This window comes from Ziziphus jujuba, chromosome 5 (genome assembly GCF_031755915.1).
Source record: "Ziziphus jujuba cultivar Dongzao chromosome 5, ASM3175591v1".
NCBI lineage: Eukaryota > Viridiplantae > Streptophyta > Magnoliopsida > Rosales > Rhamnaceae > Ziziphus > Ziziphus jujuba.
Genome location: NC_083383.1, coordinates 22,878,960 through 22,894,289, shown reverse-complemented (window position 1 = coordinate 22,894,289; position 15,330 = coordinate 22,878,960). Strand labels below are relative to the sequence as shown.

Here is a 15,330-nt window from a genome sequence, read left to right as displayed (position 1 = left end):
TTAAAAAATCTATAATTTCCATAGAAATTTCTGAAATTTACATGAAATTTCCACTGAAATTTTGAAAATATCGGATATTTTTTTAAGTTTTTTTAAAAAATTCATAAATATTGTTGATATTCAGTAAAACTTTTTATCAAATTAACTTCAATGATAATTTTTTTATCTTTTAATTACTTTTTAGGCATTTAGTGATATAAGCAAAATAGAATGAATTGAATTGAATAATATTAATAAGTTCTACTTATTTATTAAATATTAATAAAGCAAAAATACAAATATTGTGGATTATATTGTTGAACTTTGAAAATTTTAATATTTGAAACTATAATGGAAGATGATGATGAAGAGGGCAATCAAATGTACCAATGGATTAGAGATATTTATTTAGATGATTATAAAAGGAATCCTGATTCAAAGATTGCTCAACAAGCTAAAAAAGAGGGAATAAATGTTTAAAAAATGATTGCTTAAGAAGTAAATTCTAGTAGTGGTGATTCATTTCAAAGGCTTATGAGAGAGCCAACTAAAACTACTAGTACTTCAGCTCCATCAGGTGGTATACATTCACAATTTGAAACTCTTAGTAGTTACTTTAGCTCCAGTGATGATAAAAATAACTTCAATAAATTATCTGAATTATAAGTTATAAGCGATAGTGGTCAAAGGGAATCACCAAGTCAAGAAGTTGGATTAAGCCCGTTTGTTGGTGCACAATATTACACACATGCAACACAAGATGAGGATCATGGGAGCAGAGATGCAGGTCAAAGATTCGGTGCTGTTGGAAAACACTATATACGTAAATAAAAATCTACAATGTAGATGTCACAACAAAAAGAAGATTCAATTTCTACAAATTTTGGATTTATGAGGGTTAAAAGTCATTTTCATAATCCTTATTTAATGGATATATATGAAATGTCATCAAATAACAACTTATGGGTACCATCTCAAACTCAACCATCAGAAAGTAATAGTTATGCAGATAGTCAACCAATAATGCAAAATCCATATGGTTGGCATATTAATAATTATATGCAAAATTATCAGGAGATACAACTTTTCATAACTACTTCTCACATTTCACATCTCAAAATTAAAATGAAGAAGAACCGATAATTATCAACCACCAAGAAATTCTATGTGATATTAAGATGATATTTATGAACTACAATATAATTGTAATAATCGTTTTATATATTTTAGTTAATAAATAATTTTATCATATATGTATTTTTTTATATATTTTATTAATAATAATTCATCTATGATTATTAATGCTTATTATAAATCAATTCACTAAGAAGGATATAACATCCATTCAATATTTTATCAAGTTTTATAATCAATGGATTAAATAAACTAATTCTAAAGTTTCAATAAAAAAATTTCACTTTTTAAAACAAATTTCCATCATTTTTTATAACTTTTTATCGGTATTCGATATTTTCTGATATTTAAACTCTTGATATTTCCATCGATATCGATTTTTTGAACCTTGATATATACCACTTTTTAAATCCAAATTATTGTTAATTAGGTTATAATAATAATAATTATTATAATTATATTATATTATAAAAATTTAATATAGAAAAATTGATTATTTACATAGAAGCAAAATATACGTTTGAATTTGAATTCGATGGATGGAAATATTACATAAATATATTCAAATTTGAATTAAATCATATAAATATATTTGAATTTAAATTTGAATTTGAATGTTATATTAAATAAGTAAATGTTTATTAATTTGAATTCCATAAACAATTTACCTTATAAGGTAAAAATGTGTTTATAGGATAAATAATAATAAATAAATAAATAGTTAATTAATAAAATTACACTATTAGTATTTCATATATGAAAATTAATTATTTGTACAGAATCAAAAAATATATTTTAATTTAAATTTAAATTTTATATGAAAAATATTATTTAAATATATTTGAATTTGAATTAAATTATACATATGCATTTAAATTTTAATTTTAATTTCATAAATAAAAAAAAAATTAGATAGGAAAATTTCATATATGAAAAAAATTATATTGATAAATATTTTTGAATTAGAATTATATGATTATATAGTATTATATGATCAAATTTATAATTTTTAATAAATTTTTATAGTACAAATTGAGAAAAAAAAAAGATTTGAATATACTTATTAACAACAAAAATTTTAAATATATTTTTAAATATAATTAATTATTATAGATTATTTTTAAAATCATCTATTATGGTTATACACATGGTTAATCACATGGAGATGAATGTTAGTGAAATATAAAATGGTTAAATTTGGTTATATGGACAAGGAAGGGATAGTTTGGTAATTTTAAAATTTTTGATCAATCTAATGTCTAAAATGCCCTCTCAAATCCTTTTCCAAAACCGAAAATTCGAATAACTTAAAAAAAAAAAATCATCTTCCTATCTTGCAAAAATACAATAATACATTTTAATAAAAGACACAAGCATAGGAAGATTAAGAGGTCTTCATAAGGTAAAGTTAATTTCTTAGTACATATATATTTAGACATATATCCATAAGAATACTAAAAGAAATTAATAAAAGAGAACATTGAAATACATATGACTGTATTGTATTAATTTGTATCATAAGCCACAAGCTCAAAGAATAGTACAAAAAAATAATAATAAAAAGTTCAACAAATGCATAAAAGTTCAACACACTGCAAGCAAATATATATGAAATTTTTTTTCACTTTTTTCCAACCTCTCATAGAAAATTTTTAAAAGTTTTTAATCTAAATACTATAAAAATTCATAGTTATTTAAAAAATCAGAAGTTTAAATTTAGGGGTGTTACAAAGTCGAAGTTAAAATTATCTCAAAAATGCACCAAAAAAAAATGTCCATTAAAAATCTCTCTGGTAGTATTATTATAATATTGTAAAACAAATTATTTTTATTGTATAAAATATTATTAAATATTATGTAACATAATATTTTTTATTCATTGTTATAAAAGGAAAAAAAAAAAAACAAATATTTAATGCATATGCGCCCATTGAAAACAATATTAGTTTCATTAACAAGGATAAAAATTGGTGTTTTAGTGATAATCAAAAGGAGAAGGTAAAATAAGATTAAAAAATGCTACTCTCATGTTGTTTCTCAAAATCCTTTTAAGGCACGTAGATTCTCAGAGAATTAGATTTATTTAAAATTTTTTATCAAACACCTAATTTAGTTTTTGATTATTTCATAAGAAATTTTGAAGCCCATTTAGGATTGTTTTTGAACCTTCACTAGTGACATTAGCTAAAAATAATAAAAATTTAAACTGTGACATTATTAATAAAATTTACATGTGATAATTTAATTTGACAATTAAAAAATATTGAATTTTCTTTTCATATTTAGTATAAAGTCAAGAACCACATCTTTGAAAAGAACATGTATCTTTAATTTTTTTTTTGTTTTTGAAATTTTGAAATTAGAAATTATCTAATGCATAACATAATATATTATGGGTATACATTACGTGAATATTTTATGTAAAAAAATAAATAAATGAAAAAGTATGATTAAGATCAAAGAATACAAAATTAATGGAGCGTAGACGGTTGCAGCCGCCAGCATACATCCAACTCGGATGCTCTCTCTCCCCTTGGTGCTCCCAGCCTTGGCCTACGTCTGTCTGACTGACACTTGTACTTCTTCCGCCTTTGCTGCTTATCCTTCATTTTCCTTTCACATTTTCGTTTCCATATAAATCCCGATCCATTATATATATATATATATATATATACACACACACACGAGAAACAGTTTCTCATTCTTTGCTTTTTCATTAATTTTTTGCCAAACTGCCTATCGCTGTCAACTTTCTCTTCCTCGGCGGAAAATATGGCGGAAAACGGAGCTTTCAGCTTCACAAAGAGCGGAAGTATGGGCCGGCATGGGCTGGCGAAGATCCAAACCGGCAACAACACGGCGGAGGAGGTTTGTCACGACGACAGTGCACGTCCGGTTAAGGCACAGACGATCGACGAGCTCCATTCTCTTCAGCAGAAGAAGTCGACGCCGACCACTCCGATCGGAGGAACTCCAAGGGGACCTTTCGCTGCAATTTCCGATGAACAACGTCAGAGGCAACAGCTCCAATCCATCAGGTGTATAACTTAATTTTGATTTTTTCTTATCGAATTTGCGATCAATTTGGAGTAAGAGTTTTTGTTTGGCTGATTCAAATGTTGGTGTTGAATTTGGGGTGTGGAAAAAAAAAAAAAAATAGTGCTTCTTTGGCATCGTTGATGAGGGAAACAGGTCCAAAGGTAGTGAAAGGAGACCCAGCGAGAAAATCACAGATCAGCCCAAAAGCTTCCCAAGTTGTTCATCATCACGAATATCACATTCCCACTTTGGAATTCGGCGTCAGTGACAGTGCTCTCAAGTTTACACATATTCTCTACAATCTCTCTCCTGCTGGTAATAATATGTTCACGTCAATTTGTTTTTTTTTTTTTTCCTTTTTTTCCATTATTATATCATTTTTTGCTGTTTGGTTTGTGGGAAATTCCTGGAAAATGAAATATGTGATGTCCATTGATTACCCAGAACTGTATGAACAAGCTATAAAGTATGAGAAAGGTTCGTTTATAACATCGACTGGTGCATTGGCAACACTTTCTGGTGCAAAGACGGGCCGATCCCCAAGAGATAAACGTGTTGTCAAGGATGAGACAACCGAAGAGGAGCTTTGGTGGGGAAAGTAAGTGTTGCTTCCGTTACCCACTTCTATCCCATTGATTTCTAATGATCAAAATTATTATATATTTCTAGTACTTTTTTTATTAATTTTTCTTATTATATGCCGCACCGAATTACAAGCAATTACCATATGAATTGTCATTTCATTAATAAATTAAATATTCACTTTAATTTATTGTTTAGGGGTTCGCCAAATATTGAAATGGACGAACATACTTTCTTGGTGAACAGAGAAAGAGCTGTGGATTATTTGAACTCTTTGGACAAGGTATTTTAATGATTACTAACAGCTCTCCAAAATTCCAATTAATCTATCTTTGGTTATTAGTTTATTCAGAACTGCTGGAAAAAGTATGAACTGTATAAAATAATACTTTAATATGATTGCTTAGAGGGTCAAAATCTTGGAATAAGTCCATCATCTTTGAACAAATGGGGGATAAACGTGTAAATTAGTTGGCAATATTGTAAAGTCAACTTAATTTGCTGGATCCTTATCCTTTCCTTGATTCAAGGGAATCAGCCACAGTTGCAAGGAACAGAGTATAACGATGGCTTGTTGTTCTTTTATTATAGTATATACTATAATTGGTGTCTGCCACTTTCCTTATCACTTTCTAGGAAGTTGTCGCGCAACTAGTTGGGTCTTTGGTTTATTTTTTCTTACCAGACACTGTCGATAATATTTATCTTCATTGTGAAAATGGTACACAAGGGCATAAATATATACTTCTAACAATATAAAGACAGGTTAGAAATATACAAAATTAATTGAATTTTCTTTATGCTGATGGGATTATTGGACTGTATCCATTAACAGAATACAGAATCTAGAGTTCAAATCGAATATCAATATCTGTGATACAATATTGTATACTCACATATGGTGGAAGAGATTAGAGGGTTGACATCCCAACAGAAACATGACCACAGCTTTCCCTCTTGGCCCACATACTTTTTAAGAAAACAGTGTCAGGGACCCAGGTCCTTCACGTGACGCTCAGCTGGACCTTAATGCCTATCTACTGTGGATGGTTTCCAAATAGGACCTGATACTTGAATAAACAAAACATATGTGGATGAAGAAAAACGTCGAGGATCTGTATATCTGACCAGTACTTTGAAAGCTGATAGGAACTTGGGAAATGTTTGGTTGAGAGAGTGGTTATTCTTAAAAAAAAAAAAAAAAAAAAAAAAGCGCTATTGGTAACTCCTAAGATTAAGAAGGTGTGGAATAGAATAAAAGCACATCTGCTTCCTTTCTCTATGTCCCTTTTGTGACTTAATTGGTAGTGCAATTTGTCATCAATAGCGCTAGCACTTCTGGTGGATGCGTGGAGTGGGCTAGTGTTTTCATCACGAATGAACTTTTTACTGATTTTGTTTTTTAATTTTTTAATTTATTAATTTTTATTTATGTGAGCTTGCTGTGTTTAGACAAGCATTATCGCATGAAAATTTACAATATCCACAAATTTATGTTCTAAAATTCAATGCAAGACAGTTTCATTAACGAACTACTGACTTCTTTCTGATATCGTTTAATAAGGATGTGGATTAATTAATCGAACCGATGTGGCTTTTGTTTTCCCCCTGGAGGGGAAAGTGGTAACATGACAAGCAGGATGATCCAGATTTTTTATCATTTCCTGTAGTTTATTCAAATAGGAGTAGGCATGATAAAACAATTTCGCTTTGCAGGTATTTGTGAATGACCAATTTCTAAACTGGGATCCAGAGCATAGAATTAAAGTTCGGATTGTTTCGGCCAGAGCTTACCATTCTCTCTTTATGCACAACATGTAAGTAATGAAAAGAAACTGAAAAAAATCTGTATCACCAGTGTTTTACTTATGTGCAAAAGTAGCATCATCAAATGTCAAAATCTATAGGATAGCACTCTTATGAATCAATTTAAAACTATATTAGAATTGAAATCCTTAAACACTCATTGAAATGTCTGTCTAAGATTTTTAACAAGGTTCTATTCAGAGATGGAGCAAATGTATAATGTATTTACTTTATATATATATATATACTAGCAATAACTTGGTCGGCTGCAGGTGTATTCGACCTACATACGAAGAGCTAGAGAATTTTGGTACTCCTGACTTCACCATATACAACGCTGGGCAGTTCCCATGCAACCGTTACACTCACCACATGACTTCCTCTACTAGCATAGACCTCAATCTGGCCAGGAGAGAAATGGTTATCCTTGGAACACAGTATGCTGGGGAAATGAAGAAAGGTCTGTTCAGCGTAATGCACTATCTTATGCCTAAGCGTCAAATCCTCTCCCTGCACTCTGGCTGCAACATGGGGAAAGATGGCGATGTTGCACTCTTCTTCGGATTATCAGGTAAAGAGAATTGTATTGTTGTGGCTAAACTACAAATTTTGCTTTGTTAATGATTATATATTTTATTGAATTATGACTGTTGTCAAAAACTTAAATCGGTACAAAAGCAGGCCTTACTATGTAAATCTGATTCTCCCATTTTAGTCTAAAAGTAGGCATTACACATGCTGTTAATTGAAATTGGGATAGCAGGATTGAAATACCCAACTATAAAATTTTTAGGCTCTTATAAAATGTAGTATTAGCATACCATTAAACTCAAAAATTAAACTGTTAAGAAGCGGAGCCTACTATATATCTAAAATTTTTCGTAATATGTTTGTTTCAGGCACTGGGAAGACAACTCTATCTACAGATCATAATAGATACTTAATCGGAGATGATGAACACTGCTGGAGTGAGAATGGTGTGTCAAATATTGAAGGAGGTTGCTATGCCAAGTGCATTGATTTGTCCAAGGAGAAGGAGCCAGATATTTGGAATGCTCTCAAGTTTGGGACTGGTATGGCTATAATGCTGAAAAGTACTGTTCAGACTAAACTAAAAAGGAAGTTTAATAGATGAATTTCACAATGAATATGCATAGTATGTAAATGGTCCTTAGCTTCATCATTTAACGTTATTATGTTTAACAGTGTTAGAGAATGTGGTGTTTGACGAGCATACTCGAGAAGTGGACTACACTGAAAAATCTGTCACAGGTAATATTCAATTTCCCTGTAGCATATGTATCATTTTTGTTGTCATTATTTCTTTTTTCTAGTGCTATATTTGGCACTTATATTCTATTAAACAAAGGGCTAAGGAAGGGAAAGAAGTTCTATCTTGTTTCCATGGAAAGTTGAAATGCATAAAATGCATACATTTTATTTCTGTTTTCAGATATGTTAGTCAAATTATTTTATGCAAATTCATATCTTTGACTTGCTCTATACAATATTTCAGAGAACACCCGTGCAGCATATCCTATAGAGTACATTCCAAATGCTAAGATACCATGTGTTGGTCCACATCCCAAAAATGTTATCCTTCTAGCCTGCGATGCATTTGGTGTTCTCCCACCTGTGAGCAAGCTAACCTTGGCCCAGACAATGTACCATTTCATCAGCGGCTACACAGCTCTGGTATTCGTCTTTCTCTGTTATCAAACACTTTTTATACTATTTGAGAAGACCATTAAGGCTAATGCTTTGGGACTCTAACAAAATTTTACTAATGGGAACTACCAATGAAAACATAGGTTGCTGGAACAGAGGATGGAGTCAAGGAGCCGCAGGCTACATTCTCAGCCTGCTTTGGTGCAGCGTTCATAATGATGCATCCTACCAAGTATGCAGCAATGCTGGCGGAAAAGATGCAAAAGCATGGGGCTACTGGGTGGCTTGTCAACACCGGCTGGTCGGGTGGGAGGTATAGAATTGTTACTGATCTCAAATTTGATTGATACATTTAATTTGTTCAAGTTATTTGACAGTGATGTTTTTGCAGATATGGGTCTGGTAGTCGTATCAAGTTAGCGTATACCAGGAAGATCATTGATGCCATTCACTCAGGCACCCTTTTGAAAGCAAACTACACAAAGACTGAAGTGTTTGGTCTGGAAATCCCCACTGAGATTGAGGGCGTGCCATCTGAAATCCTTGATCCAATAAACGCTGTGAGTTTGGTTCTTATTCCTCATAATTTTCCCTTGGTATATTCCCTGGATATGACTAAATTAACGAGGAACATGAATCTTTTGAATGACAGTGGCAAGACAAGAAGGTCTACAGAGACACACTACTAAATCTGGCCGGTCTGTTCAAGAAGAACTTTGATGGATTCACTAATTACAATATCGGGAAGGACAGCAGTCTTACTGACGAAATTCTTGCAGCTGGTCCCATTTTTTAATCGGAAAGCTACTTTGTAGGAAAACTGAAATGGGATAATGTTTATGCTCAATTTTATCAGTCTATCAGATGCACGGTGTATGAAGAAAGAACGTCTTTTTTTTTTTTTTGGGTGAATTGAACTAAGAATATGTCAATATGCTGTTTTGGCTACGCTTTGCAATATCATGATTGTCTTGCTAATCCTCCAGTTCAATTTTCCTTCATTGCGCCCAAAAGATGAAATATTCCTATTCAGATGATCCATTCCTATTTATAGATCTAACCTCTTCAAAACTACAGAAACAGTGCAAAATTTTGTTGCACATAAAAAATATTTGCCACATTTAATCATATTTTCACCAGCGTGTCGCATCTTATCATAGGCAACAGAAGCATAGAGATTTTTTAGTGAAAGATTTTTCTGTGATTTAATAGATCCTGATATCTGCAACACACTGTAACATAAAGGAAAATCCTATAAATAACACAGTTATGTATCAACATTTATTTGCTTTGGCCAAGAAATCTGAAGCTCATTGTATAGTCGTACAAAAAAGCCTCTATATTACATCGAAACAACTATGATTCTATGGACGACGTAGCATCATCTTTGTGCTTAATCATGCCAGAATCCACAAGAATTGGAATCTCAGCTGCCAACCATGGTGCAAGACCCAAACAGAGTGCATGTGCTATACCAAATCTAGGGCTGTATGACGAAAGAAAAAGAGGAAAACAACAATTAGCCTACTCTCGAATAAAAAGGAACCAAGGAAAGCAAGGTGAAAATTTAGTGAAAGTCAACCCATAGGTTCTGAAAAACATGTAAGCAAATCCCAACATGAAAATATGTTTTGTTTTGTTTTGTTTTTATTTTTTTGGGGTAAAACCCAACATCAAAACGTTGTGCTTATAAATTTCATGCATTGCCACTCCAAAATGATAGGACTAGAAGTAGGTTCATATTTCAAATAAATCCTCAGTGCTTTCCATTAACTCGAAAACTTAGTAAATAATAAATAATAAATAAATATAGTCATCTAAATACTAATTTTACATTTATGGTTTGTTTGCCAGTCAGGAATCTGTAAATAAGCAGTAATAAGAATATGAATTGATCAGGATGAAATAAAGGATCTCATTTAGTTTGCTAAAATTTAAGATACTTTAACAGTAACGAAACTCATTTCCATGAAGACATTTACTTAACCATTAGTAATCAGTATACCAAATATATTATTAGCAAAACACTTCCAAAACTATATTTTATTTTTTCAACTATATATTTACAAAATATTGAAAAATACTTATGTTTAATTAAGGATCAACAAAATTTGACATACACATGAAAGAAAATATTTAAATAACATTTGATCAATAAAAACATGAAGGCTTTGGGTATATGCATAAATAAGAACAACATAATCTGGCTTGCCACTTAAACCCAGAATAGTAGTAAGTCAACTACTCATCTGGGGTCAAGTAGTTCAGCCACAGGTCAAGTTGAGCAGCTCAAAAAACTGACATAAATCAATTGAAATTTTTGCAGTATTTTTCTCCGATAACCAACAAAAGTTCATCACCCAACAGAAAAATAGAGAAATAAATAAGAACTATAACTAAACAGAAGATGGATGAATAAAGAAAATGTATTTATGAGCATATTAGTCAACAAATTTCATTTAAGAAAAAGAATAGCAGGTAGGAAATACAACGATAAAAATGGAAAAGTACAAATACAAAAACTCAAGAACGGGAATCAGATTCACATGAGAGGCTGTAATTGGATTCTCATGGGAGGTCCAGAGATGGATTCCCTGTTCCTTTGGAATTGGATTCCAAAGGTCCCCAATTTTCCATTACAGATTATTAAAGAAAAGCCCCCCCCCCCCCAAAAAAAAAGAAAAAAAAGAAAAAAAAGAAAAAGAAAAACGAAATGGGAATTGTTCTCATTCCCATTCCAGTAAACTAAACCCACCATTCTCAATGATTAACAAATAATTTACAGGACAATTGAATTGCATATGTATAATATTAATCTTCTATAGGGTTATAAATAGTAAATAAAAACCTAATACATAGTAATACTGTAAACGATTTCCTCAAAACAATTCCTTTAGTGCAATACTTCCTACAAAAAGGGGAATAATCCATCTGCAAGAGATGTATTCCAATAGTTTTTGTTCCTTTACCTTCCAAATCACTACTAAAGATCAAAAGAAAACCTAATCCACCAATTAATCTAGTCTAATTCCATTCAGTTCATTAAAGAATTCAAATTCTTTTACAATTCTACATAAGTATAATGTAACACAAACTCTACAAACATATTTCTTTCAATTCTTTCATATGAAGATCATTATACATAAGAAATAAAAAGAAAACCGAACCCACCAAGTAATCTAATCTATTCGAGTTCAGTTCCTTAAGAGTTCAAAATTCTTTCACAATTAAACATGAGTATATTTCACACCAACTTTAGAAACAGATTTCTTTCAGTTCCCACATATTCTTAAAAGAATTGAGCCCAATTATAAAACCAAAAATCTTTATAGAAATCAGTTCCTTCATATGAAAATGAATATACATAGGAAATCAAAAGAAAACTGAACCCACCAAGTGATCTAATCTAATATTAAGAGTTCAAATTCTTTTACAATTCCACATAAGTATAAGTATACAAACTCTTAAAACAGATTTCTTTCAGTTACCACATATTCCTAGAAGAATTATACCACCGATCCTAAGTAAAAAAATAAAAAAATAAAAAAATAAAAAAATAAAATAAAAATACATTTTTATATGAATCAGTTTCTTCATATAAAAATCAACATGCAAATAATGCAAAAGAGAAAGTTACCAGTTCTTGGCCCAAAGAGGCTTGAAATGCACGGTTAAGCAGATCTTTCCCCCTCTATACATCTGAATGACGCCCAAATCACCGAAAAAACAAAAATTAAAAAATCAAAACAAAAACAGTTACCAAAAAAAAAAAAAAAAATGAATGAACATTAAAGAAAAAGAAAAAAATAGGTAAAGATGAAAACCTTCTGCGTCTTTCCGTCGAGCTGGGGAAGCTCAAGTTCAGGGGCGGTGGCAGGGTACGTAATTGGGATATCGAACTGGAGGTCAAATTCGTACTTGAGGAGGTTGTGGACGTACCAGCACTTGCCAGTCCAACGCGTTCCTTCAGGATTGGCTGCGGAAATTCGGAACCAATCGTTGTCGTTGGACTTGTTCATCTGGGTGTAGGCGATCAGGGCCTTGTACTCCTCCTTGAGCCTCTGCGTCCACGGCGCTCCATCCCTTGGTCCGGCTTTCGTCGTAAGCAAAGGGATTTGGGTCAGCGTGGACTTCGTGCTGGGGTCCCAACCCTCCATTTTTCTTCTTCGCTAATTCTAAACCTAGATTTGATCGACCTTTTGCCTCTCTCTGTCTCCGGCTCTTTTCCTTTTGCAAGCCAAAAACGTTTCTAAAATTACGTAAAATTACGATGGTCTGCAATGTAAAATTACGTTAACACCCTTCCTTTTTCGTTTAAATTTTTCTTGTAGTCGTTATATTTATCTAAATTAAAGAAATATTCCATTTTATTCTATTTTCGTTGCCAATCTTATATCATTTTGTTTTTCAATTTTAAGGTATATAAAAATATACAAATGTTGTTAAATTCACGCCGGTATCCACTTACACGACCGAATTTTCTCTCTCCACTACATTTTTCTATTTTTTTATTTATAACATTTCCCTTACATTAAATTACCAAAAAAAAGGTTAGTATGAAATTAATTAGTAAATAGGTTTCATTTATGAAATAAAAAAAATTCTTCTATTTGACACATTAAAAAAAAAAAAAATGAGAACAATTATTCAACTTCTGTTTTATTCATTTCATCTCCAGTATGTGTAACTCACTCCTTGCATAACTTTTATCATCTTTGGCATTGTCCGTAAAGTTCTTCAACTCCAACCATTCTACTTCAACAATCTGACCCACCTTGCTGTGGCCTTCTTTTCATCTTCTTTTTCATAGATTTGTAATTGAGATTAAATTATCATAATTGATAATCATTTAATTGGAAAAATGGGGTATGAAAAAGGTAAGCTTTTATTATATTATTTAATTTATTATTATTATTATTATTTTTATTTGGTAAATTGCGATAAGTTCATATAACAACAAAATTAGATTGCTCGCTGCTATGAAATGGAATGTCATATATAAATATATATATATATATATATATATATATATATATATATATTTAGTGTGTACTGGAACTAATGATGAAAATATCGATATCGACGGAAATATCAAAGATAAGATCTTATGAAAATAGTAAAATTGATGGAAATGTAGATAAAGTTACGGAAACTGTAAATATTTAAAATATAGAATTTTGCATATGAGATAATAAATATATTAAAATAATATAAAAATATAATAATTAGAATATAAAGATAGTAATATAGTTCATAAATATTAAAAACTATTGTAACTAAAGAAAATAGAATATTTGTTATCACCCAAATATAGAAAATTTAATAAATAATATTAAAATACATGAAATTATTAAACATAATTTATAATACATTATCAATACCAAAAAGAATTTTTTGGTGCTTTAAATTGATAACTGTATCTAGATGTTTCACGAGTATAACAATAGACATTCCAACTCATCATATTAGAAAAGTATTCCTTACATGGTTAGAATGTGAAATGTGAAATTAAAACTATTATGAAGTTGTGTTTTTGTTGAATTTAATGGAATGTTTGAATGTGAAACCATAATAATTAATGTATAATGTACATTAATATATAGAAGATATTGTAGCTTTTAAATCCAGATATGCGCAGGTTCGAAAAGTTTCTTTAGCCATTTTCATTATAATTTTGCACAAACCCTGTTAGGTGTATGTCATTTGTAGGTTTTGGAAAATTTTCTGCTTGGCGGAAAATTTTTCTTCCAGGCAGAAAAAACATTTTCTGTGTTGGAAAAAACATTTTCTCCTGTCGGAAAGAAATTTCCTCCTGACAGAAAGCGTTTGCCACCTCAGAAAGAAATTTCCTCCTGGAAGAAAGCGTTTTCCTCTTGTTGGAAATTATTTTCCTACTGTCGGAAAGAAATTTTTCTCTCATCGGAAAACAGATTCCTCTAGTTCGAAAACTGTTTCCAATATATGCATAAATATCTTTTTGTTCTAAACTTTCAAGTTGTAATTGTTTGGCGGAATTTTCGTTAGATATTTCTTTTTTACTATTTAATATGTTTTTGGTTCTTTCGATTTTGCTTTCCATATACAAGCATATGTTTTGATTTGTTAGTTGTATTTGATTTGCAGATAAATGGATTCAGAATACCAATGAAGGTTTTGGGATTCGGAGATATCGAGGGCAAATGTTAGTTGTAGATCTAACTTCTGGAAAGCCATGTCCGATATTAAATTCAAGCTTACTCTAGCCCAAATAAAGAAGTTCGAGGATAATTGTTTTGGTCACTTTTTGAAGGCCAACGAGATACAATTTAGTGGCCACATTGTGAACAGCATGCTGTATAGGCAGTGTGTTTATGACGACAAGGATTCTATGGTATTCAATTTTGGAGGGCATGGTGCTAGATTTACGCGGAGAGACTTCGCTATAATTATGGGTCTACGGTTTGGTTATGAACCCAATAGGCGGGTTAACATCTCTTGGCGTATTAGTGACATGTATTTTGGCAGAAAGCGAAATGTCACTAACTCGGAGATAACAGACGCTTTCATGACCGCACAATGACAAGACAATGATGAAGCCGACGATGATAGATTGACTCCATCCCAACCTCGACTCCATCCCAACATCCAACGATTCCATCCCAACCTCCAACGATTCCATCCCAACCTCCATCGACTCCATCCCAACCTCCATCCCATGATGAGGTTTGTATAAATTGTATGAATGTTTATCTTTTTTATTATTGCAACTACTAATAATTATTGTTTCTTTTAGGTACCTTTGAGAGAGAGATTAACTATCCTTGAAGGTTAAGTGGCTAATGTTTGGCAAGATGTTAAGGATTTAAGAATCGCTATGCTTAGAGAGTTTGCATGTTTGGAGCCAAGTTTGTTAAGTTAATGAAGCACCAAGGAGTGGCAGTTGGTGCTGACGGTTTGAGAGATGGGATGGAAGCGGACATTGAAGGGGATGAAAAGAAAGAAGAGTTTGGTCCCGATGTGACCCCCATTGATAGACAGTCACGTCCATTTGTTGTAGGTGATGCAGGACTAAGTGTTAAGATTATTGAGAAAGTGTCTCCATCAAAGTTTCCGGCCGGGAGACGTGCAAGAAAGGTAACAGCT

General features: G+C 31.5%; 2 protein-coding genes across 3 annotated transcripts; one reads left to right on the top strand and one right to left on the bottom strand.

Annotated features, from left to right (window-relative positions):
• The first annotated feature begins 3,629 nt into the window (after positions 1 to 3,629).
• LOC107421398 (phosphoenolpyruvate carboxykinase (ATP) 1) lies at positions 3,630 to 9,186 on the top strand. Its single transcript, XM_016030627.4, has 12 exons — positions 3,630 to 4,151; positions 4,274 to 4,467; positions 4,597 to 4,750; positions 4,933 to 5,017; positions 6,451 to 6,551; positions 6,813 to 7,111; positions 7,440 to 7,613; positions 7,747 to 7,812; positions 8,057 to 8,235; positions 8,352 to 8,521; positions 8,600 to 8,768; positions 8,861 to 9,186. The coding sequence occupies exons 1-12, from the start codon at positions 3,886 to 3,888 to the stop codon at positions 9,002 to 9,004; spliced, it is 2,001 nt and encodes a 666-aa protein (XP_015886113.2). The 5' UTR covers positions 3,630 to 3,885; the 3' UTR covers positions 9,005 to 9,186.
• A 257-nt stretch (positions 9,187 to 9,443) lies between these two features.
• Positions 9,444 to 12,449, bottom strand: LOC107421399 (ubiquitin-fold modifier-conjugating enzyme 1). 2 transcript variants are annotated; one of them, XM_016030629.4, is made up of 3 exons: positions 12,033 to 12,448; positions 11,846 to 11,907; positions 9,444 to 9,694 (listed from the first exon to the last, which is right to left on the bottom strand). In XM_016030629.4, the coding sequence occupies exons 1-3, from the start codon at positions 12,363 to 12,365 to the stop codon at positions 9,565 to 9,567; spliced, it is 525 nt and encodes a 174-aa protein (XP_015886115.1). In that variant the 5' UTR covers positions 12,366 to 12,448; the 3' UTR covers positions 9,444 to 9,564. The 2 variants fall into 2 exon arrangements, with proteins under 2 accessions (XP_015886115.1, XP_048331871.1); XM_048475914.2 differs by lacking the exon at positions 9,444 to 9,694 and adding an exon at positions 10,634 to 11,728 and having other exon boundaries at positions 12,033 to 12,449.
• Between the last annotated feature and the right edge of the window lie 2,881 nt (positions 12,450 to 15,330).